Genomic DNA, 25721 nt, shown 5'->3' on the forward strand with positions numbered 1-25721 from the left:
CTTTTGCAGGCTGGCTGTAATGTGTGTTGCAGGCCTGTTCTTCATTCCAGTTGCTGGTCTCACTGGTTTTCACATTGTTCTTGTGGCAAGGGGCAGAACTACTAATGAGCAGGTAGAAAATCCTTAGCATCAGATTGTTTTCCCTCCCAGAGATACTCTTTGACTAACGTGGACTCCCGGTATTCGCGGGGATAGCAACCGAGCTTGACATTGAACAGCAGATTCCAACAAATGATTGACACTGCCCCAAAGGTGATTATAATTGCCTATATTAATCGTTTAAACCAGGAGTCGCCAACATGATGCCCGCAGGCACCAGGTGGCCCCCAAGGACCACATGAGTAGTCCACAGGCCGGCTGTAGAGAAAGCTCTCAATGAGCGGCGTCTAATACTTTTTGTGTTGCTATTCTAAAAAATATATACATACTGTATAATAGAAGAGTTTCACTTACCAGTGAGCTGCAACTATTTTGTTACTATTCTTTTTTTGAATCATACTTGCATTGCTGTAAATTTGTAAATGACAATATATATATATATATATATATATATATATATATATAAATTGCATCATACAAAGGTCAATATTTTGCATGCAGTCAGCGCTTTCAACTTTTAAATTTGATTTTTGGGTCAATTCAGATTCCCTTGTAATTCTGGAATACAGGAAATAGAGAAAAGTAAGGTATTTTGTAAATTGTGCAAGCCAGAATTTTTATTTTCATCACAGTTTCCAAAAGTAAAGAAATATTGTTTACATAACATTAAATGCATTTATTGAGGTGACATATTGTTGGATTTATCTTACCAAACATTATAATGAATAAACACAAAAGGAATGAAGACGTTGGTCATTTTACTCATGAGGAGGGCGCATGGGAGATTGTTCAGGTTACAGCCTCTCAACACGCTCTAAACAATCTCCCCCGTCGCTCCTACATTTATTTGAAAATAGGAGGGTTCTACAAGACATAATGTTCACAGCATTAAGACACAACACAAAACATAGGACCAGACGACACCTGTCCCGTCCCCGACCACATCCGATCACGTCCTTGGTCAAGGCGCCCTTCCATCAAATGTTGCTGAGTCATCTTCTTGAAGGCGAGACATCTTTCTATCTAAATATTGTCCATAATACTAATGCAAGTTACTAATGCAAAATACTAATGCAAGCTAAGCAAATAAATGATAACTACTAAAATATATCTAACACATATACAGAACTGTCATGGTTTTTTAACCTTCATATTGCTTATGCACAAACAAAATTATTGTGTAAAAATGTTCAGATGTTTTATTGCTCAAAAATGTGAGGTGACATTCCACATTCCCCTGTTCACATGGGCATGGAAATATATATTTTTAAAACGGTCAACAGGTACTTTATTTGTCCATTTCTACTTCTTACTGAATCATCATCAAAGCATTGAAATCAATATAGAATTGAATCTAATCCCAACCTAAAGAATCTAAATTGAATTAAATTGGAGTCTGAACATTTTAAATCGAATCAAATCGCGAGATTCTTCACAACACCCAGCCATAAACAACACCAACTTTTGTTCTTGTTTTTCCTGCTGCTATTATGTGTATGTAGAATTCAGTGCTCTGTGTAAAGGGGTTCAATCAGACGGCAAGGCATACTACACAATGCAAGCTTTTATTTACATCTCAAGGGAACACAACCCTTTGGGTCCACGGAGCAACACCCAAGTGTCATCGCCGCACAACATCCTGTAGCCAGGAAAGTCAGGGAAAAAAAGCTCATCAACTTTGCACAACACACTCAAAGATAACATGACAGAGAAGTGCTTTTGGACATCTGAAAAGCTTACCGGATGTCCTGGACTCTAGCTTTTTCCAAGCACGGGACCTCACCTGCCCCAGTCAGTTACTATCTGCAAATTGGCATATACTTGTTACATCCCACGAGCAGGTTGAGCGCATCTAAGGATTATCCAGCATGCCGCTATAGTACCGAACCCGAGCAGAATAAGTAACCATCAGCTGATGTACCCAAGGAGGGGTAGGAGTGACAAGAGAGGAGGGCTACATGTTAACCTGAAGGCTACAGGTAAAAAACCTCAAGCACACCACACTCAGCCATCCAGTTACAGTGTGTGTGTAGATGTTCAGGTGATGGAGAAATACTGCTCGATGAACATTGAATTGCTGCTCGTAAAGTGCAGACCTTTTTATTTACGAAGGAAGTTCAGTGTTGGCTTCACGCTGGCTGGTTACATCCCAACACGAGCGATACGACTACAGCACAAGCTCTGCTGCATTACAGTGCATCATAGACAAACACGGGACTGCACACCCAGACGCAATATTTGTTGCAGTGATACATAACAGAAAATCACGACTAGGCCATTCACATTTTCCCATGAATAATGGAGGCTCCACCCCCCCCCCCCCCCCCCCCCCCCAAAATAATTTGTGAATAGATGAACTTGCGAATGCCAAACCGTAAATATGCGGGGGTCCACTGTACTTGTCATGTTCAAGATATACGTTTCTCTGACGTTGATGTCTACTTTCCTATTCTCTTAAGGTGACAGGAAAGTTCCGAGGAGGAGTTAACCCTTTTACCAATGGGTGTTGGAAGAATGTCACTCATGTCCTCTGCAGTTCACAGGCACCCAGGTTCATGTTTACATTTTTATTTTTTATTTGTTATCACACCGTCACCGTTCAACGTCACACATTTCTGTCACGGTATCCACGGACATTTAAAAATAATAACAGGTAGCAAATGAAAATTGCAAAAATTTTGCAAAAGGCAGCACATTGGACAAAATATTAGTAGCTATCTTACTGTTGCTTGCCTTAAAAATAGCAATTACATCAAAAGGTATTAACATATAAAGGACCTATGTGAGGATCCTGTTGGAGAAAAATCAGTAAGTAACAATCAAGACTTGTCAACTGTGTATTTGGTGTAGTTGGACATGTTCTTGAACAGTGGGAAACCGCATCCTCTCCAGCTCTGTCTGTCCACACTTGATATTTTAAAATGTGATCATAGCCTAGATTCCCGCACACATGATTGCTCTTTTTTTTGACAAGCCAAATATGACCACACCACAATAGCCGCATGTTTAACTGCAGAATTTTTAGGTAAATGGCTGACGGAACCTTACTTCCTTTTGTGTCCTCTGCAGATATTTGGATAGGAAGAGGTATGTGCAGAGTGTGTGTGTTCAGCCTCCATTTCTACAGCCACAACTGACTGACGCCCAGCGAAATGCAAAGATCCTGAAAAATGGTTTACGAGGAGATCTACATAGGGTGAGATAAGATCATTAGAGCTAAACTGAATTGGGTATTCATGGGTGTCTATCAAACGTATCTATGTATTTTGGGAAAGTATGCAAAAAACTAAGAATTTTAGAAAGGGGCCATTCGTTATTCACAGCACTGTCTGTCTGTCCGTCCGTCCGTCCGTCCGTCCATCCATCCATCCATCGGCACTATTTATCCATCTATTAGAGTGGCACAATATCTCGTTTGAGCATCATCACATTGTGCATGTGCAAAATAGTCACATCGTAGGACCTTGCCTTCAAATAGTCTTTTCAGTACCATTTTTTTTAATGAGTCGCTGTGTGCAGTTTGGCAGATGGTGAACAATTCTTCAAATGAGAGGCAAAACGTACTTGCTTCAGGCTGTTTGTCACTCCCAGTTGTAGTTTACTGTAAAACCTGCACATAAAACAAAATTATGTTAATGCTAAAATATAGTAATGTGAAAAGTTATACATATGCTATGTAAATTACAACCGATGTTTTGGTAATTATAGGGGGGCTATGGCTATTCTCCCCCTCACAATTCAATATCCATCCATCCATCCATTTTCTACCCCTTATCCGGGTCGGGTTGCGGGGGCAGTAGCTTTAGCAGGGACGCCCAGACTTCCCTCTCCCCAGCCACTTCATCCATTTCTTCCGGGGGGATCCTGAGGCGTTCCCAGGCCAGCCGAAGGATTCAGTCTCTCCAGCCTGTCCTGGGTCATCCCCGGGGTCTCCTCCCGGTGGGACATGTCCGGAACACCTCACCAGGGAGGCGTCCGGGAGCCATCCGAACCAGATGCCCCAGCCACCTTATCTGGCTCCTCTCGATGTGGAGGAGCAGCGACTCTACTCAGAGATCCTCCCGGATGACCGAACTTCTCACCCTACCTCTAAGGGACAGCCCGGACACCCTGCGGAGGAAACTCATTTCGGCCGCTTGCATCCTGGATCTTTTTCTTTCGGTCACGACCCACAGCTCATGACCATAGGTGAGGGTAGGAACGTAGATCGACCGGTAAATTGAGAGCTTCACCTTTCGGCTTAGCTCCTTCTTTACCAGCCAAGAATGATGGTCCTCATTGTGGTGCATCCATTTGATGAGGTATTGTAATAGTTTAGCGAAATAATAGTGTTTAAAGTTGAGACCATTTAGGCCTCCCTCCTGTTTACCTTTCTGAAGAGTGGATAAACTAATTCAAATTTTTTTTTTTTGACGGCAGATTCTAATGTTTGAAACCATTTAAATGTGGGTTTAAATGGAATCATTGAGAATAAATAATTTATTTGAGGTAAGGTTTTAATTTTTATTGTGGCTATTCTTCCCAGTAGTGATGTAAATTATTCCAGTGTCTTAAATCAGATGAGATTTTTTCCAAAACTGCCTGAAGAGAATACTTGGGTTCCTGTAAATAAAGAATATCATCAGCATACAGATTGATTTTGTGTTCTGTCACTGGCGAGCAGATACCTTTAATGTTAGCATTTTGATGTGTAGCGGTAGCAAGAGGTTCAATGAATCTTGCAAATAGCATTGGTGAGAGTGGACATCCTTGTCTGGTTCCGCTTTGTAAAGTAAAACTTTGTGATGTGAACCTATTCGTGGTGACTGTCGCTTTCGGCGATTTTTATAATGTTGCTGTCCAATGTATAAATGAGTCTAAAAAGCCAAATTTGTGAAGTACTGCAAACAGGAAAGCCCAGTTAACTTTACCGAAAGCTTTCTCTGCGTCAAGTGACATGATGATTGCATTTAGATTTTTACGCTATGACATGCTTATGAAATTTAATAAACGTCTGACGTTATTTATGGGACTTCTACCTTTAATGAAACCTGTCTGGTCATTGTCGATTATCGACGGGGGTACCTTTTCAAGTCTTGCTGCAAGGCCTTTCGAGATAATCTTGATATCTACATTAATCAGTAATAAGGGCCAATAATTAGCCGGGAGAGTGGAGTCTTTGCCGAACTTTAGCGTATAATTTAATTGAAGCTGTGTTCATATGGCTACTTATTAGACCTTTATCGTTGATCTCATTGACTGTTCTGAAAAATAGAGGTGCTAGTATTGGCCAAAAATGTTTAATGAATTTGACCGAGGCTCTCGTCCCGATAGCATATTTTTTAATGCATTATGTAATTCTGTGTTGGTTAAAGGAACATCAAAACTGTCTTTAATTTCTGTATGTAATTGAGGAATGTTGAGATCCTTAATAACAGTTTCAATTTCCTTTTGGTTTGGGTTGTTCGAAGATGTGTATAAGCTGCTATAACAATTGTAAAATATTTCATTTATTTATAGCGGTGACTGTGTTCAGTTGTCGTTTGAATCTTGAATGGCTGTAATTAATTACTTTTCTTTCTTGCGCTGAAGTTGGTTTGGAAGAAATTTGCCTGATTTATTATTGTACTCAAAGTTTGTCTGGCTTGTAGAATTTTTTTTCTTTTTGATAAGATGAATTCTTATTGATGTGTTGCCTTTTTTTTTTCTCTCTTTTTTTTTTGTCCTGTTCGGCTGTTAGGTCAAGCAGAATGGAAAATCTGTATCCCTTTTATGCCGGAACAGTTTTACTGTGTCACAGTGGAGTTTTTAAGCTTCCGCTGTGGTATTATAGTTGAGGTTTATTGAAAAATCAGACTTGATCAGTCGAACAGAACGTTTCTAGAAGGGAGCGAGAAACAAAGACAAAAGACAAAACACTCATTGTAAACAGGATGAGAGAAGTAAATTATTACATTATCTACAACAATGAAACATGAAATATGAGTGTTGCATGGGGCTGTAATGCTACACCCTGTGAGGGAAGGGCAGGACAAGATAGAACAGGACAAGGACAGGAGAAGAATGCAGGACAAGGGTCGTGAATCCGGGTGTACAACTGAAGTGTGTCGACATTAATTATGTAAATTATAAAAGTCTGCAGGACGAGAGTATAAGTGAGGGGATAGACAAGCGATTTGCATATTCATGAATTATTTGTCGCAGTAAGTGCGTGACCCCAAACCCAGTGAAAGAGTCCTAGGGGTGTGTGCCTGTGGCTACATGCAAGTGAATTGATACCGTTTTACATGCACAAAGACTGACAGAAGTGTCCTGGGCGCAGACTTGCTGAAACCCGACCCGACACCCACACCCTCCCGATCCCATACCAGTCCCCCGGGAACCCTTTGTTTGATATGTGTATGTGCCCAGATGTGATTAGTGAGAAAAATATATACAGTGAATGGTGTGAGTGTGTGCTAAGTGAGTGATGAAGAGGCATGGCTCCTGCAGGTTGGGCCCATTAGGCCGGACAACCACCGACCACCCACCCCCCCCCCCCTCCACATTCCAGCCAGCACCCACTACCCGCTCCTGAGCGTGGGAGGTAGACCCCCCGCCCCCGCCGAACCAGGCAGGGAAAAGAACCCCACATCAGGCCCCACAAGAGGACGAGGCGACAGCAGCGGGACGCAAGGAACGGAGAGAAGAGGAGGAAGCAGGCCCGAGGAGCCACAGGGGGGCCCCACCGACCCCACCAGGACCCAGAGCGGGGGACCCAGGCGGGTGCCAGCCGGCACCGCCCCAGCACCCACGGAACATGGGCGAGTCACCATCACACCACCATTACTCCCCAGGAGGTCGCCCCAGTGGTTTCCCCCCACCCCTGAGATCAGGAAGGAGTGAAAAAAGTCCCACCCCCGCAGAGTCCGGAGCAGCAAACACAGGGACAAGAGGACAAGATCTCCACAGCATGCACGTGTCTTTTCACCATGTGTTGCCTTTTGAAGTGGGTTTCTAAGCGTATCTGTCAGATTAATTGCATATTCTTCTGTGAGGCGTTTAATTTTTTCCTCAATTTCATTTAAAAAATGTTTTGTTTTTATTTTTTCTTGTACAAAGAGTATAATAAGATTCGACCTCTCAATACAGCTTTCCCGGTTTCCCACAGCAGAGATGGGGATATGGTTGGGGAGTTGTTGAATTTCAAAAACTCATCCCATTCCTTCCTCACGAAAGAATCAGAGTCCTTCAATAGTGTTAAAGCACCATGTTGGTGGGGGTCCCAGATTTCACTCAATTTTGAGAGTGAGAGAAATTGGTGCGTGGTCACTGATAATGATTGGATGTGTTTTGGAGGTAATTCTTTGAGCTGCCGAATTGTTTGAGAGAAAAAAATCTATTCTTGAGAAAGAACAGTGAACTGATGAGAAAAATGTATATTCTCTTTTTGTACGGGTTTTCAGCCTCCATATGTCCACAAGTCCAATGTCATCCATATACTGCTCTAATATATTGATTGGCACATTGTGGCTGATTGCCATTTTTTAGATTTGAGCGATCTACTGTATCAGGGCATTTAGCGTAAGGTTAAAGCTTGTTAAATATTGTAGATTGTATAATTATGTATTGGCCTTCTGGATCTGCTACTGTACTATTTATTGTAAAAAGTAGTCTTTTATGAAGTAGTATTGAGACTCCTCTTTGTCTACTGTTATAAAAGGCCGAGATAACCTGAGTGAAATTAGTCAACGAGGCATTTTTATTCTGACTCAATCAGGTGCGTTTCTTGTAATAGGAGGAGGGCAGTTTAAAATTTCATGATATAATCCATCATCCTAATTCTGTTTGCCTGCGATCGAATGCCATTGACATTCCCTGACACAAAAGTTAAATGTGACATATACAGTAATGGGTGCATGTATAGTAATTTTAAATAGATTAGGTACTATGTATTCTTTGTTGTTTTTTGGGCAGTTTTGGGGAATTTTTTTGGTATCATGTTGACAAATTTTATTTAAAGAGGTTGGATAAATATGCTATATTTAAGTACAGTAAGGCCAGGGTACATTGAAGGGTAGCAAACAAACACTGAACATAGAAAACAAACGGGTAAGTGTTGTGTGGTGGTTGTTTGTAGTGCACAAGGAGAGTTTTGAGCGACTTGTGTGTTTAGTGTGTGTGGAAACAAGCAGAGCAGGAAAACAGACAGGAGTGAGAATTCATGCTGGTGGCATGTATGATTCCGTTCTTTTGTTTGTGTAAGCAAAAGTGGAAAGAATGAAACAAAATACAATACACTTTTGACAATTAATAACAACAGATCAGAAAGAAGTACTTATCTAGAAGAGCCAGGGCGTGACGTTGGCATCAATAAACAGTTGGCCGTGGACGTATAGCTTGTCGACAACTAGCCACGCTCGTTTGCCTCCTTTCTCACAGTGGTTCATCATCATTGGGTACAAGATTTTACGCCTCTCGATGATTTGCTTGGGGAACTGGTCGTTCATTCTAAACCAAGTCCCTTTTAGCTCACTACATTTTGATTTCACGAACACTTTTTGCTGAAAGTGTTCAAACTTTGCAATAATGGGACGTGATTGGTTTCCTGGACGAGGGCCTCCCAATCAATGAACACGGTGAAATGTAATGTTGTCGACTGTAGCTTGCTGTATCTTGAGCGTGGACATCATGAACTTTTTAACTTGCGCCTCGGGGCTTCCGGTGCTTTTTCAGGAATACCCTAGAAAATTAGATTGTCGCGCATGCTTCGTGATTAAATGTCCAGCGTAGTTTCTTTCATGATTTTATATTCCAATCTAAGAGTTTTTAGTTCATGTCGACATCATGTTTGATCGGAGCGCAGGATGATCTAATTTTAGCTCCTGTGTGAACTCCAACCTGTTTCTGAGTTCTGTGATCTCTTGGCGAAGCAAGTCAAGTGTAATTGACAATTTCTTGTCGATTGCGAGGAGGGCACTAGTCTGTGTCTTTGTCGATTCAAGTAAATCCTAGGTCGACATCGAAGAATCCACTTTTTTTTCACCGCCATGTTTTTCATCTTTGGAAATCTTTCGCGTTGTCACAGCACGCTCACAGCTTGTTTCAATGTGTGTCCACTTTTCCTTTGTAATTTGTTCAAGGTTCAAGCTCTTGAACATTTGCAGGGTTCTCATCCCCAATGGCAAATTTCAGGCCCCTCCCGAAAAACAAAAAATATTTTCAAATGGTTGTATCAAACAAACATGTTGTTTCACTTGATTCATTTTCTTCAGGAGATATTCCACATTTAGTACTTAAACTTCATGGGTGCCAATAATGATGAGCAGGACTGGATACTGTTCAGCCACATTGGCTTATAGGTTTCATGACCCAGTGCCAACCCTATATGAGCAAAGAGAGTGTAGCGTACAAGTACAGTCCGTCCATCCATCCATTTTGTGTCCCCTCCCAAAATACTGGAATGGCAACGTCAGTTCCTTTATTTTTTGTTGTATACTGAATACATTTGGGTTTCAGATCAAAGAATGAATATGAGACAAAAGTTCAGAATTCCAGATTTTATTTCATGGGATTTAAATTTAGATGTGTTAAACAACTCAGGACAGAGCACCTTTTGTTTGAACCCACCCAGTTTTCAAGTGAGCAAAAGTATTGGAACATGTGGCTGATGGCTGTTTATTGTTGCTCAGGTGTTGTCTTTTAGATTGATTGCTTAAACATTAAATAGTGCTTGTTTTTGGCTATGGGTTTCACTTCTTAAAACTGCATTTGCTGTTAAGAAGGCATTAACACCAGAGAGCTGTCTACGGGAGAAAAGCAAACCATTTTGAACCTGAGAGAAGGGAAAATCGATCAGAGCTATTGCACAAACATTGGGCTAGCCAATACAACAATTTGGAATGTCCTGAAAAGACAGAAACCTCCGGTGTACTGAGCAATAGACATCGAGCAGGTCAGCCAAGGGTATCAACAGCAGTTGATGACAGAAACGTGAGAGTTGTGAGGAAACACCCAAAGAAAACAGTCAGTGACATCACTGCCAACCTCCACAGGGCAGGGGTGAAGGTATCACAATCCACTGTACCAAGAACACTTTGAGAAAAGAAATATAAAGGCCATACCATAAGATGCAAACCACTCATCAGCAAAAAGAATCGGACAGCCAGATCGGATTTTGCAAAGAAGTACAGAGATGAGCCACAAACGTTTTGGAACAAAGATTTATGGACTGATGAGACCAAGATTAACCTCTACCAAAGTGATGGAAAGGCCAAAGTATGGACAAAGAAAGGATCTGCTTGTGATCCAAAACACACAAGATAATCTGGGAAGCATGGTGGAGATTAATGTCATGGTTTGGGCTTGCATGGCTGCTTCTAGTACAGGCTCACTCATCTTGACTGATGATGCAACTCATGATAGTAGCAGCAGAATGAATTCTGAAGTGTACAAAACCATTTCTGGCAACTGGAGGGGACTGTATGTGCGGCACACACGTCTGCTTGCGAAAGCACTCATTTATACTTTCAATTTCGCCCTGAAAACTCAATGATGTTTGACTTTTTGGAAATTACCAATTGCTACAAGTTTAATAGGGTATACTAAAAACCCCGCGCGGAACGTCTATACACACCCAGAAAAGCCACATTTTACGACATCTTTTGCGTCCTCGTATGGATTTCTACCGCTGCAATCCATCTTTTCGTTTCGTTTGCGATTCGGTTGAACTCTTACCCGATTTGCTGACGTTTTAGTAAAAAATATCCACTCTTCAGCACATACGGGCCGAAATTCCAAAGTGTTCTCTAAGCGGACCCCCGAAAAATTACCATGACATTTCTGTCACTACTTGCACTAAAAACTTGTCAGGATTGTGAACAGTAGAATAGGTCATGTATTTTAGTCATGAATGTATATGTTGTGGAGGATCTTAGAGGTATTAAGTCCATGTTTTTTTTTTTTTTTTTAAATTCCACCAAGATTGTGCACACATTGGACTCATATTACCAAGGAAGTTGTAACCGTTTTTATTCACACATATGAAGTAACTTCCATTCAGAGAGAAAAAAAAATCACACAGCCGCATGCGTGCACACAAACACGTACATACAGTGGGTACGGAAAGTACGCAGACCCCCTTAAAAATTTGTGCTGTCCATTTCTTCTGATCATCCTTGAGATCCACCCGGAAGAGCTGGATGAAGTGGCTGGGGAGAGGGAAATCTGGGCGTCTCTGCTATAGCTACTGCCCCCGCGACCCGACCTCAGATAAGCGGTAGAAAATGGATGGATGGATGGATCCTTGAGATGGTACTACACTTTTATTGGAGTCCAGCTGTGTTTGATGATACTGATTGGACTTAATTAGGAAAGCCACACACCTGTCTATATAAGACCTTACAGCTCACAGTGAATGTCAGAGCAAATGAGAATCATGAGGTCAAAGGAACTGCCTGAAGTGCTCAGAGACAGAATTGTGATGAGGCACAGATCTGGCCATGGTTACAATAGGAATTCTGCTGCACTTAAGGTTCCTAAGAGCACATTGGCCTCCATAATCCTGAAATGGAAGACATTTGGGACGACCAAAACCCTTCGTAGAGCTGGCCGTCCAGCCAAACTGAGCAATCGGGGGAGAAGAGCCTTGGTGAGAGAGGTAACGACGAACCCAAAGATCACTGTGGCTGAGCTCGAGAGATGCAGTCGGGAGATGGGAGAAAGTTCTCGAAAGTCCAACCATCACTGCAGCCCTCCACCAATCAGGGCTTTATGGCAGAGTGGCCAGACGGAAGCCTCTCCTCAGTGCAAGACGCATGAAAGCCCACATGGAGTTAGCTAAAAAAAAACACCAGAAGGACTCCAAGATAGTGAGAAATTTGATTATCTGGTCTGATGAGACCAAGATAGAGCATTTTGGCCTTCATTCTAAGCGGTATGTGTGGAGAAAACCAGGCACTGCTCATCACCTGTCCAATTCCCCGGGCACTTCAGCTGCCCCCTGCTCCAGTGTGTTCCACTAACGTGTATGTGTTCACTGTGATGGGTTAAATGCAGAGAACAAATTTTGTGTGCATGCATGCATGTTCATGACAATAAAAGGTGATTCCATTCCATTCCAATACAGTCCCAACAGTGAAGCATGGGGGTGGCAGCATCATGCTGTGGGGGTGTTTTTCAGTTGCAGGGACAGGACGTCTGGTAGAAATCAAAGGAAAGATGAATGCAGCCACGTATGGGGATATCCTGGACGAAAACCTTCTCCAGAGTGCTCAGGACCACAGACTGGCCCAAAGGTTCACCTTCCAACAAGATAATGACCCTAAGCACACAGCTAAAATAACGAAGGAGTGGCTTCAGAACAACTCTGTGACTGTTCTTGAATGGCCCATCCAGAGCCCTGACCAAAACCCAATTGAGCATCTCTGGAGGGACCTGAAATTGGCTGTCCACCAAAGTTCACCATCCAACCTGACAGAACTGGAGAGGAACTGCAAGGAGGAATGGCAGAGGATCCCCAAATCCAGGCGTGAAAAAAGACTCATGGCTGTATTCGCTCAAAGGGGTGCTTCTACTAAATACTGAGCAAAGGGTCTGAATACTTATATTTCAGATTTTCTTTTTTAATAAATCTGCAAAAATGTTAACAATTCAGTTTGTTTCTCTCAATACGGGCTGCTGTGTGTACATTGAGGGGGAAAATTAACTTAAATGGTTTTAGCAAATGGCCGCAATATAACAAAGAGTGAAAAATTTAAGGGGGTCTGAATACTTTCCGTACCCACTGGATATGTACTGTATATAATACAGTATGTATGTACATGCATATCGCTGGCATCAGTCAGATTCCTCGCATCTCCAGAACCATCACTTTTCAGGAAAACAAAAACGGCATGCTTGTTGAGCCATTACAGTAACATTACATCGTCAAGAGAGCAATTCACAGTTCTGTCGGCTCGGCTCCTTAAGAAAGAGCCAGCTCTTTCGGCTCCCAAGTAGGCCCTCAGATTTTTTGGTGTTTCAAATAATTAATTGTCCAATTATGTTTGAAATGAATTACTAATTAAAAATACGTTATACCAAATATTATTTATATTGCTTTGTATTAGTTATCTTCCTTTATTCACTCAGAATGCTACAAAAAATAAACTGTAAAATACAACTTAACTTATAGAGCTCTTCAAAAAAACTATTGCAGCTGGAACAAAGTGCTGTACATCAGTTTAAACATAAAACACATTACATATCATACAAACATAAATATATATAATGATAATCATAAATTCATAAATAACATTTCAGTATCCTTTTCTCAAAATATACAAGCTCCCTTCACATTTACATTTGTTCACGGTTTCTGCAAATAAACCTTTATTTTTGACAAATTTTATGTGGTCGTTCTTTGGTTTTGCAGGGTTAGGAAATCCCCCATCAAACAATGCCGTGATAGGCAGTCTGCGAGTAGGCGTGCCTCCATTTTTGTCTTTCTGTGGGACAGCTTTTGCGTTGCAACTCTTGATATTTTTTCCTTAGCAAATTTCACCGCCACTAGACACTTCTAGTCGCTATCAACAAGCTGCTCAACACCTAAAGTTGCGTGCACACTGTTTTACGGGTGTTTGGTTCCAGACCCCATGCAATGGGTAGAGTTGAGATCTATCAAAAGATCTATCTTTTGATAGATCTATCTATAGAGTTAAGATCTATCAAAATGTCATTGCTGACCACCTCAGGACACAACCATAGCACCAGACCTTGAAGTTCCGTGCTGTGGGTGGGCCCACAGGGGCGAATGTTAACTTTATACTAATTTATGTCCTATTTGGTTGTTGATTAGCCCTGAAACTAGACATATTTAACTGTGTTGTGTTTCATCATTTCAGTCCAAATCAAGTCTGGACAGGCAAGAGAGCCAGTCATGTGATTCTGAAGCTCCTCCTCCAAAACCGGAACTCCACTACCCTGGAATCACCAGAGGGAGCACACAGGGTAATAACAAAACATCCCATCCATCCATCCATCCACTCACTCACTCATCCATCCATCCATCCATCCATTCATTCGTTTTCTACCGCTTATCCGAGGTCGGGTCGCGGGGGAAACTTATTTTGGCCACTTGTATCCGGGATCTTGTTCTTTCGGTCACGACCCACAGCTCGTGACTGGAGGTGAGGGTAGGAATGTAGATCGACCGGTAAATTGAGAGCTTCGGCTTTCAGCTTAGCTCCTTTTTTAACAAAACGAACCGATACAAAGTCCACATCACTGCAGACGCTGCACCGAGCCGCCTGTCGATCTCCCGCTCCATTCTTCCCTCACTCGTGAACAAGACCCCAAGATATTTGAACTCTCCCACTCGGGGCAGGATCTTATCCTCGACCTGAAGAGGGCAATCCACCCTTTTCCGACTGAGGATTTGGAGTTGCTGATTCTCATCCCAGCCGCTTCATACTCGGCTGCGAACCGCTTCAGTAAGAGTTGGAGATCACGGCTTGATGAAGCCAACAGAACCACATCATCTGCAAAAAGCAGAGATGCAATACTGAGGCCACCAAACCGGACCCCCTCTACGCCTCGGCTGCACCTAGATATTCTGTCCATAAAAGAATCGGTGACAAAGGGCAGCCTTGGCCGAGTCCAACCCTCACCCGAAACGAGTGCGACTTACTGCCGGCAATGTGGACCAAACTCTGACACCGGTCGTACAGGGACCGAACAGCCCGTATCAGGGTGTTCGGTACCCCACACTCCCGAAGCACCCCCCACAGGACTCCCCGAGGGACACGGTCAAACACCTTCTCCAAGTCCACAAAACACATGTAGACTGGTTGGGCGAACTCCCATGCACCCTCGAGGACCCTGCCGAGGGTTTAGAGCTGGTCGACTGCTCCATGGCCACGCCACTCCTCCTGAATCTGAGATTCGACTTCCTGAGTGACCCCCCTCTCCAGCACCCCTGAATAGAATTTACCAGGGAGGCTGAGGAGTGTGATCCCCCTGTAGTTGGAACACATCCTCCGGTCCCCCTTCTTAAAAAGGAGGACCACCACCCCAGTCTGCCGTTCCTCCCAATCACGCCCTTCCAGGTCTCACTGTCATTGCCCACATGAGCATTGAAGTCCCCCAGCAGAACGATGGAGTCATCAGCGGGAGCGCTCTCCAGCACCCCCTCCAAGGACTCAAAAAAGGGTGGGTACTGATGTTTGGTGCATAGGCACAAACAAGAGTCAGGAACCGTTCCCCCACCCAAAGGCGGAGGGAGGCTACCCTCTCATCCACCGGGGTGAACCCCAATGTACAGGCTCTGAGCCATGGGGCAACAAGTATACCCTCATCTGATCGGTGCCTCTCACCGTGGGCAGAGTGGAAGAGAGTCCAACCCCTCTCAAGAGGACTGGTACCAGAGCCCAAGCCGTGTGTGGAGGCAAGTCTGACTATATCTATTCGGAACTTCTCGACCTCACACACCATCTCAGGCTCCTTCCCTGCCAGAGAGGCGACATTCCACGTCCCTAGTGCCAGCTTTTGTAGCCAAGGATCGGATCGCCAAGGTCCACACCTCCGGCCACCGCTCAGCTCACTTTGCACCCGACCCCTATGGCCCCTCCCACAAGTGGTGAGCCCATGGGAAGGGGGACCCATGTTACCCTTTTGGGTTGTGCCCAGCCGGGCCCCATGGGTGCAGGCCCACCAGGCGCTTGCCTACAAGCCCCACCTCCAGGCCTGCCTCCAGAGGTGGGCCCCGGTGACCCGCGTCCGGGCAAGGGAAAACGTCCTCCTGGATTCTTTAACATCGTAGGGGCTTTTTGAGCTGTGCTTTGTCTGGTCCCTCACCTAGGACCTGTTTGCCATGGGTGACCCTGCCAGGGGCATAAAGCCCCAGACAACTTAGCTCCTAGGATCATTGGGACACACAAACTCCTCCACCACGATAAGGTGACAGTTCAAGGAGGTGTATATACATACATATATATATATACATACATATATATATATATATATACATATATACATATATATATACATATATACATATACATATATATATATATATATATATATATATATATATATACATATATATACATATATATACATATATACATATATACATATATACATATATATATATTTTTTTTCTTTAGACGTCGCAAGAAAGAAGCAACAATCTTATTTTTGGGACGCTCAACATGCGAACGCTAAAGGATGATTCTCGATGAGAAGAAATCATACAAAGAGTTAAAGATGTTTATGCAAACCTATACAGTGACCCTCACCGAATGATTACTGGAAAGCTAGAAGCAGACACAGTTCCATGTATCCTGAATTAAGAGGTTGAAAATGCTATGAGTTCACTTATGGCCGGAAAAGCTTGTGGTCTGGATGATATTTCTGATGAAATGCTTAAAGCAGGAGGGAACGAACTTAATAAGATCCTAGTAAAACTATTTCAACGCTGCTTGGACTTGCAAGAAGTAAGTACCGGCGACATGGAAAGACGCGGAAATCATTTTGCTACATAAATTAGGCGATAAAATGGACCTAAGAAATTATCGTCCAATAAGTCTGCTCGCAACAATTTATAAAATCTTTGCAAAGATATTGGACAAACAAATTGGAATCAAACTCAGTGAAGCACAACCAATAGAAAAAGCGAGTTGTCGTAGCAGTTTTAATACTATGGACCATATACAGACAGTTCAACAAATAATCGAACGACACGAGTACGAAATGCCTCTGTGTGTAGCCTTCATCGACTATGAAAAAGCGTTTGACTCAGTCACCACCACTTCGATACCGCAGACGCTAGTAAATTAAGGGATAGAGCCGACCTTATATCAACATTCTACAATCAATATACAATTATTCAGGTTCAATACGAATTGGTCATGAAAGAGTGCGAATAAGTCCTGGAAAAGGGGTCAGGCAAGGCGACACACTGTCTCCGAAGCTATTTGCAGCTTGCCTTGAGGAAATATTTTAAAAGCTCAATTCGGAAAAAGGAAGACTAAAAATTAACGGCTCTTATTTGAGCCATCTTCGTTTTGCAGACGACATCATTTTATTCTCCTACGATGCGGAACAACTACAGCGTCGTATTCAGAAATTAGCGTTAGAAAGCAGTCGCTCAGGTCTGAAAATGAACGAAAGCAAAACGAAGGTCATGTTCAATCGTTACTGTCCACAAAAAGATATCAAAATGGAGAACTATGTCCAAGATGCCGTCGTTAATTACATCTATTTCGGCCAACTTGGATGGAAATACAAGCGCTGAAGTTGAACGCCGCATGAAGCTTGCCTGGCAGGGTTATGCAAGGCTTAGTGTTTTATTCAAGAACAATCTTCCAATTTGCTTGCAAAGAAAAGTTTTCAATGTATTTTACCAGTTGTGGTGTCTCCAATTGTCGCTTTCTTTGTCGGGTGGCACCCGTCAGGTGAGGTGCTTGTCCTCGGCCTCCGTCTGCTCTCCTTCTGCACCCATGGCTGCTTCTCCCTCAGAAGATGGTGGCCAAGCGATGGACTTGAATTTGAATTTAGCTCGCTACGTTGTAAGAAATAAACTTCGTCTAAGACTTGAAATGAAGCCAAAGACAAGTAGCTTGAGCTGATCACTGGATATTTATTAGAGGCCTCCAAATAAACAGAGCTATTTGCCAAAATGACAAAAGTACTGAACAGTTCCAATAAGACTCGTGTTTATATACACCATATGGGACAGGCCCAACTTATTCTAAAACCCTCCTCTTGGTCTTGATTGGCTCAAACCAAGTTTCCCTAAAATGGCATAGTTTCTAATTGTGTCACAACAGATCCAATGTCATGTTACCCCAGTTGTTAGTTTATAATTGTGTCTCAGCACTCTTATTGATGTTTTTTAATACAATTAAGTCCATCCATCCATTTTCTGAGCCGCTTCTCCTCACTAGGGTCGCGGGCGTGCTGGAGCCTATCCCAGCTGTCATCGGGCAGGAGGCGGGGTACACCCTGAACTGGTTGCCAGCCAATCGCAGGGTACATACAAACAAACAACCATTCGCACTCACAGTCACACCTACGGGCAATTTAAAGTCACCAATTAATGCATGTTTTTGGGATGTGGGAGGAAACCGGAGTGCCCGGAGAAAACCCACGCAGGCACGGGGAGAACATGCAAACTCCACACAGGCGGGGCCGGGGATTGAACCCGGGTCCACAGAACTGTGAGGCTGACGCTCTAACCAGTCGGCCACCGTGCCGCTACAATTAAGTCATGCAATACAATTATATATATATATTTAGTTTTTAATGGTATCTGGTGTTCATTTAACATACAATGCAACTGGTTACTAAGAGTTTCTTGCTTTGTAATGGTGTCTTTAAACACAAGGTGGTCATGGCATGCATTCATCTCCCTCTTGGAGGCGCTCTTGGGCCATGATAGAACAGTTGACCGGCTTAAATAATCACATTTTGACAGGTCTTCCTAGTTTAACTTGTGTAGCAGACTTGCTGACAACAATGAGCCACTTGCAGAGCCCCAGCTGTCCTTTACATAAATCATCTGTCACTCGCTGTTATTCGAGTAAGGACTACCAGAGTTTTGCCCAAGAGTCAGCACATTCCACTATTCAGATCATTGGGCTTATTTCTGAAGGACACCACTACAAGAATAATTCATAATATTAATGACTTACAACAATAATTTAAATACCTACAATGCTAATATTCCACACAATCCTCACTTACTGAAAGTTGTTATACAAAGACTACGTGTAACCCAAAGGAACATGGAACGCCAAATTTTGAAAATAAGCATTCGCAACAAGATGTAGTTGGATAAGACAGCAGACGCGAGTTACCAACATCATTCAAAAAAGAAAAAGCCTTAAATGGAAATGGACTGGCCACGTTGCCCAAAGAGCTGACAAAAGGTGGACCACAGAAACTATCAATTGGATACCACTGCACACAAAGCGACCACGGCGAAGACGTAAAAGTTGATGGATAGATGAAATCATTAAACACATTACCCCCTATTACATTATCCCATTACACTGGGAACAAATTGCAAAATGTTGTATAGTTGGAAACATGAAGAAGAGGCCTTCATCCTGCAGTGGATAGGTAATGGCTGATGATATATATATTTATGTGTGTGTGTTTATGTTGTGAAATTCCAAAGGGTTCACATACTTTTTTCATCCACTGTATGTTGGCTTTCATCTTTAAAAGCACCACATATAAGTAAGTAAAAATAAGGAAAGTATATAATACGTTTTAGGTAGGGCTGCACAATTAATCCAATTTTAATTGTGATCGGGAGTTTGGCTGCCACGATTAAATGAAGCTGATCGTCAGCAATTTTTTTCATTTAAAATGCAGGCACTGCTGCATATGAAGAGTGCTTCATTTGCAGCACTGCCCGCAACCTAGTCAGCCAGCCACTAGGGGGCAAACGTATGGTTAAGGCTTCATTTAGCATCTGCACCACGCCCTGAGGTCAACTTCAAAATAAAAGCCTAAAATAGCATTGATGTCCAATGGAGTAATAATGTATATTTATTTTGAAGTTGGCCCTCTCAGCACGTTGGCGGAGAGGCGGCGTGTCACGGTAAGACATGCTGTAGTAGTATTAAAGGTCAGAGGACAAAGATGTTAAAAAAAAAAATCTTGATCACTCTAGAACCCCTTTACAAACCACATCTGCCATTTCGAAGTTATTAAAAAAAAACGAAAATCCTTCCTGCCTGGGAAAACTTGCTGGCAACTCACTCATATGCTAGGAGAAGCATAGTCTTTGGCCTCGCAAGTGTTGAATCGGCTGGGAATATCAGTTACGTATTCATGGATTGAACTTTATCCGAAGACACCTGCCATAAAGAAAAACATTTTAGCAAGTTCGGCTTCAACTCTTACAATATTGCTCCGTCTCCGCCTTGGCCTCAGGCACGGCCTCTGTTGCAGTCTTTCTACCTTGCCACTGAAAGTAGACCTTACCTGAGTTGTTGGAGAACTTTGTTTATTCTCCTGGCCTCTACCTCTCCTTTGTACATCTGCGGGCAAGTAGTCAAGGCTGTGAGTCTTTGGTTGGCAGACTCAAGTGCCTCAGCTGTGCACATTTGGCTGGATTTCTTTGGCAGTTCTTTTTTTAAGTTTCACACCTTTGCTTTGCTCTGTTAGGAGGCTAACTTCTCTCTGGGTCGCCCTTATTTTTGCCTCTAGCATTCTCTTCCATGGAGGTTGCTCTTGCTTCTTCCAGTTCTTTATCAAGTAACCAAGCATCTCTAGGATGACTGATACCGCTGCATATACCAGCCGATTTCTCTCGGTAGGGATGCTTAGCACTGCTGTGTTGACCTCGTCCAGTAGGGATTATGGGGGTTCTTCTTTCTTTTGCCTTGACAGGCAGGAGGTAGCTCCTGCCCGCAGAACATCATGATCTTCTCTCTCAATTGCTCTTTTGTTAAAATGTTCTCTTTGTGCTTGGAACCCAATCTGGATGTATATGGGTGATGGCCATGTCTACCACTGCGTTAGAGGGAGCATGTGACTACTATTCTGGCCTCTCTCCGCTGGCTGCCTGTGCACTTAATACCTTCAGTTCATTTTAAGATTTTTCTATTTGTTTTGAAATCTCTAAATGGTCTCGCCCCGCCGTACCTCTCTGAGCTGCTCCATCCCTACATTCCTGTCCAGCGCCTCAGTTTAGCTGAGCAGCTACCTCTGGAGGTACCAAAGTCTAAGCTAAGGCTCAGAAGGGAGAGAGCCTTTTCTATTTTTGGTCCCAAACTATGAAATTACCTCCCAGTGGGCATTAGACAAGCACCCTCACTGTCCATTTTTAAGACCGGACCTAAAGCCTATTTTTATTCCTTGGCTTTCATCACAACATGAGACTCTCCACTTGTTTTATAGGTTATTTGTTTTATTTTTGTTAACTTTATTGTTTTAAAATTGTTATTTTTAAATTTGTACTGATTTTTGCTCCTTTTGTCTTTATGTATGGCACTTTGTTTCAGCTGAATTTTTTTTTATTAAAGTGCTCTATGAATAAAGTTAAGTTGCATTTCTTGTCCCTTACCTAATATGTTATGTGTGGGAACCGTAATAATTGTCCTGTCACATTATATAATTGCCCCTACATTTGATTAACTTTTTATTATGATGCATAATTAGTTATTCTACCCTCCCTGAATGTGCAGTACTCAGTTCCGCATATAGGGAACAGTTCTCCAAATAAAAGAAAAAGCCTGTTGTGTCTAGCTTTTCGACGACTGTTACTTAGTACACCAGTAGTTTGTCTGTTCTTCAGGACATTCTTATGGTTGTTCTGTCTATGGTCAATGTTTGTGTAATCGCTCTGATTGATTCCCAACCTTCTTTCAGATTCACATTTGTTTGTTTTTCACCCCAAGTTTGCTCTCTCTTAATTTCATGTCCATTACACCACTAACTACTATAAATATAGTCTTCTTAGGCAAAACCCAAATCTGAAACTGAATACAGACATCCAATGCTCTTTTTTGTTCAAATATTAAATGTGCTAGGACCTACTTGGGCATCACAAGACATCTGTCAGTCACATCCTTATTTACAGATTTAAATATCTGAAAAGAAAACCTGAACTGTATATCTCGTGTCTCATACGTCTTTTGATGTCAAAATCAAATGTTAATTTCTACAGCAAAAATAAAGGAATTGGCCTCAATGTTCTACTACTGTGCCACGTTAATAACTGTCACCCAATCCAGAGTGTAGTCTGCCTTAGCCCTTAAGTCAGCTGGGATAGGCTTTGAGACCCCGCAACCCTGAACAGGATAAGTGGTTTTAGGAAATGGATGATTTTCCTTTGCTTTTGAAGGGGGGTGTAAGTACCAGCACCCTGCTGGTCTCTAAGGCCGAATGACTTTCTGCTGTCCAAATATTACAGAAAGAACAAAAATTTCTTGTGATAAAAAGTAATAGTTATGTTTCTAACAAATGCTCTTTTCTCCATTTCTCCGCAGATTACAGTCTACTAAACAAAACACCTCCTACCCCCACTATGTATAAATACAGACCAACCTGTAGTCCTGGAAAGAACCACACTCCACTAACCCATGCTTATGCAAACCAGGTAATGCACACATGCTGTCTAGACTGAAATGACTGCCAGATGACAAAATAATAAATCGAAATGAAAGTATTGATTCACACATACAACGGACCACCGTATATTCACAGTTCGGCACCCACAGATTTACCTATTTGCATTTTATTTCAATCCATCCATCCTTCCATTTTATTTTATTTTTTTTTGTGGGGGGCAACCCCAAAAACGATTATTTGCGGTATTACCCTGATTGTTAAAAAATTTTGGGGCGTTAAACAATTATTATTATTATTTTTTTTTTTCCAAGTTATAATGGCTGTCAATTATTCGCGGATTTTTGCTAGTCGCAGTCGGGCCTGGTCCCTGTACCCCGCGAATAATCTTTTTGGATCCCCTGTTTTGTTTTTTCTCTGAATTACATGTTTGTCTGTTTCTGGAAGTGGTTTTCATTTCTCATAACTTCTTTAATAATTTATTTTGTAGTTTATAGCGGTTTAATCCTTTTTCTGTCATCTCTGGCTATAGATGCAATACTGCATTTTGTTATAAAGTGCTACAGGTAATACATTTCAATTAGGGCTGCACAATACATCCTTTGAGCATCGTCATCGCAATGTACGTGTGCGTAGTAGTCACATCTACGGTGACACTCAAGTGTAAAACACAGAAAATAACTAAACACAACGGCAAATGAAAAAACACAACAGCAAATAACTAATTACAACACCAAATAATTAAACAACAGCAAATTAAAAAATAATAATAATAACTAATCACAACAACAAATAACTAAACACTCCAGCAAATCAACAAACACAACGTAACTGGTCAGGGCTCAGACTCATAGCTGATTGGACGAACCTACAGGAAGAAGTAGGTACTGGTGAGGGAGAAAAGACTCATCGCTGATTGGACGATGGCGTCTGTGCAGCCCAACCTCTTTTCAATGCGTTGTCAGTGAGTGCATAATTATTTAAATGTTGTGATTTAGTCCTGAGTATTTCTATCCAGTCACCTATTTGTAATGGGAGCAAGCTAGGCGTTGCAGATGTACGTTAAGAAACCCAACTCCCCAATGCTGAGTTAGTGGCCCGGGCACTCGTCTCCCAATACATGACATGGTGGAAGCGTGGGTTCGAACCCCAACCGCACAGGAAGTGTCGCAGTAGTTACAGTATGTAACGCAGATCCACAAAGGACACGAGAAACAATTACACCTGCATTTTCTGTATGTCTCTTCAGAATGTGATAAACAAATGCATGTCGCAACGGATTACAATTGGGGGGGGAAAGGGAGAGCCAAAGCATAATTGAAGCCACAAACTTCTGGTGTACACAACGTGTATTGCTTAAACTTATGGATTCAAATATAGAAATACAGGTGTAAAATAACAGATTGATTAAAAACAAATGAACAGTTTTAGGAATGTGTTCATGACCACAGTGTAACTAGGCATGAACATTTTTTATTTTAACTTCATGTCTGGCTTGACTATTGCACAATACTACAGTGCATTGAAAGACGGGTCGACTTCATACAAATGACTCCGTATACGTTTGTGCTCGACTGAGCATTGTTTTTCTAGAGACGGAAAAAGAGAAGTGTGTGCTGGTATCCTGTATTTTTTAACATTGCAGTATATATCACAAGGTTAAAAAAAAATTGCAATGTAATGTTTTGCCAATATCGTGCAGCCCTAATTTCAATTCCATATCGCCAAATCACACCCAAGGGAGTTTACATGATTACAATAATAATAATAATAATAATATGTAATACTATTTATGTAGCGCTTTTCTAGGCACTCAAAGATACTTTACAATTGCACCCATTCACTCACGTGACGTGAGCGAGCGCTGCAGATGGAGGTGTACGTGCGCTGTAAAAAACATCTACAATACTGTTTGTCATTGTATGGCTATCTTTTTCTGTATTTCCCTCTTGCCGTTACTGAGGACGGGGTAGTTCACGTGAGTTTTTCCTCCGAGGAGGGAGGCGGCACCGCTCGCAGACAGGCTTTCACACGCAAGGAGCCGTGGAGCCACAAGCCTCAATCGATTGGTAAAGAGAGGTCTGCAGCAGGGTGGGGGAGTCTGTAACCTAGCCCACAGGTTATTTGGAGTCTATAACCGTTAGGTCCGTTTAACTGGCTAGCACAAGCTGAGTGAGCCACCGTTATGTTGTCACCCTTTGGTTATGTAGGTTGGTGCTGGCTAAGCACCATGCGGGTGTCCAAGGCAAACCCAGTTGAGCCAGGCCTCTCACATTCACATTAACTCATTCAGTTTTGACAAAGAATGAGTACTGTATGTCCATCCATCCATTTTCAACACCGCTTATCCTGGTTAGGGTTGCGGGGTGCTGAAACCTAGCCCAGCTGACTTCGGGTGAAAGGCAGACCCTCCACTCAGTCGCAGGGCACATATAGACGCGGACAACCATTCGCACTCACATTCACACCGTCACTGAGTGGGAATTGAACCCACGCTGCCTGCACCAAAGTCAGGCGAGTGTACCACTACACCATCAGTGACCCTACTGTATGTCATTTAGGGCAAATCTTTCCTCCTTTTTAAATATGTTACAATTATCTGACAGCTTACGTTGCTGTACATTACCATTTCGATATTCTCTCCCTGTCCAGTAAATACAACTCCAATTCCAATTAAGTTGGGACGTTGTGTTAAACAAATAAAAACAGAATACAATGATTCGCAAATCATGTTCAACCTATATTTAATTGAATACACTACAAAGACGATATATTTAATGTTCAAACTGATAAACTTTATTGTTTTTAGCAAAAAATCATTAACTTAGAATTGGGGTTGTAATTTTTACCACCGAAAATGTTCAATATTAATGTTATCAACTAAAAAGTGTGAATTTGAGAAAACTATCCTATTTCCTGGCATCAATAAAGTCATTGAAGTCCTTTTATTTAAAAGTATGAATAACTACGTCATTTTTTTCATCAGATGGTTATCTGTTCATAAAGTAGTTATTTATATGATAATAAATTGGTTATCCATTCATAGACTCATTATATGTATGCAGTAATCCCCCCTTACATTCCAGTCCACCGCAATAAGTAAAATCCGTGACATAGAAATACACCCTCGGCATGTTTTTGTTGCATTTATGGCCCTTAAATTTTTTGAAAGATCTATAAACACACATAAAACAATACAAACACATTTAAACACGTAATATATTGAGAGAGAGCAAGAACAATGGATAGCACAAGAATATTGTACAAACAGAATAAAAAAAATACAGCAACAAGTTACTGTACTCCTTAAGCCGTCACCTTATCGTGGTGGAGGGGTTTGTGTGTCCCAAAGATCCTAGGAGCTAAGTTGTCTGGGGCTTCAGGCCCCTGGTAGGGTCACCCATGGCAAACAGGTCCGAGATGAGGGACCAGATAAAGCATGGCTCCAAAAGCCCCTATGATGAATGAAAGAAATGGATGTAGGTTTCCCTTGCCCAGACGTGGGTCACCGGGGCCCCCCTGTGGAGCCAGGCCTGGAGATGGGGCTCGAAGGCGAGTGCCTGGTGGCTGGGCCTGCACCCATGGGGCCCGGCCGGGCA

General features: G+C 42.3%; 1 protein-coding gene across 4 annotated transcripts in view; it reads left to right on the top strand.

Moving 5' to 3' along the window:
* LOC133404385 (palmitoyltransferase ZDHHC5-A-like) overlaps positions 1–25721 on the top strand; it is a 115166-nt gene that overhangs the window by 50802 nt on the left and 38643 nt on the right. For all 4 annotated transcript variants that reach the window (XR_009768820.1, XM_061680222.1, XM_061680220.1 and 1 more), the window contains 5 exons: positions 10–112; positions 2559–2650; positions 3169–3295; positions 13941–14046; positions 22044–22153. Coding sequence is in view for 3 of the 4 variants with exons in the window: in XM_061680222.1 (XP_061536206.1) it covers positions 10–112; positions 2559–2650; positions 3169–3295; positions 13941–14046; positions 22044–22153 (538 nt within the window). In the remaining variant the exon portion in view is untranslated. The remainder of the gene's footprint in view (positions 1–9; positions 113–2558; positions 2651–3168; positions 3296–13940; positions 14047–22043; positions 22154–25721) is intronic.

Source organism: Phycodurus eques, chromosome 6 (assembly GCF_024500275.1).
Source record: "Phycodurus eques isolate BA_2022a chromosome 6, UOR_Pequ_1.1, whole genome shotgun sequence".
Lineage (NCBI taxonomy): Eukaryota > Metazoa > Chordata > Actinopteri > Syngnathiformes > Syngnathidae > Phycodurus > Phycodurus eques.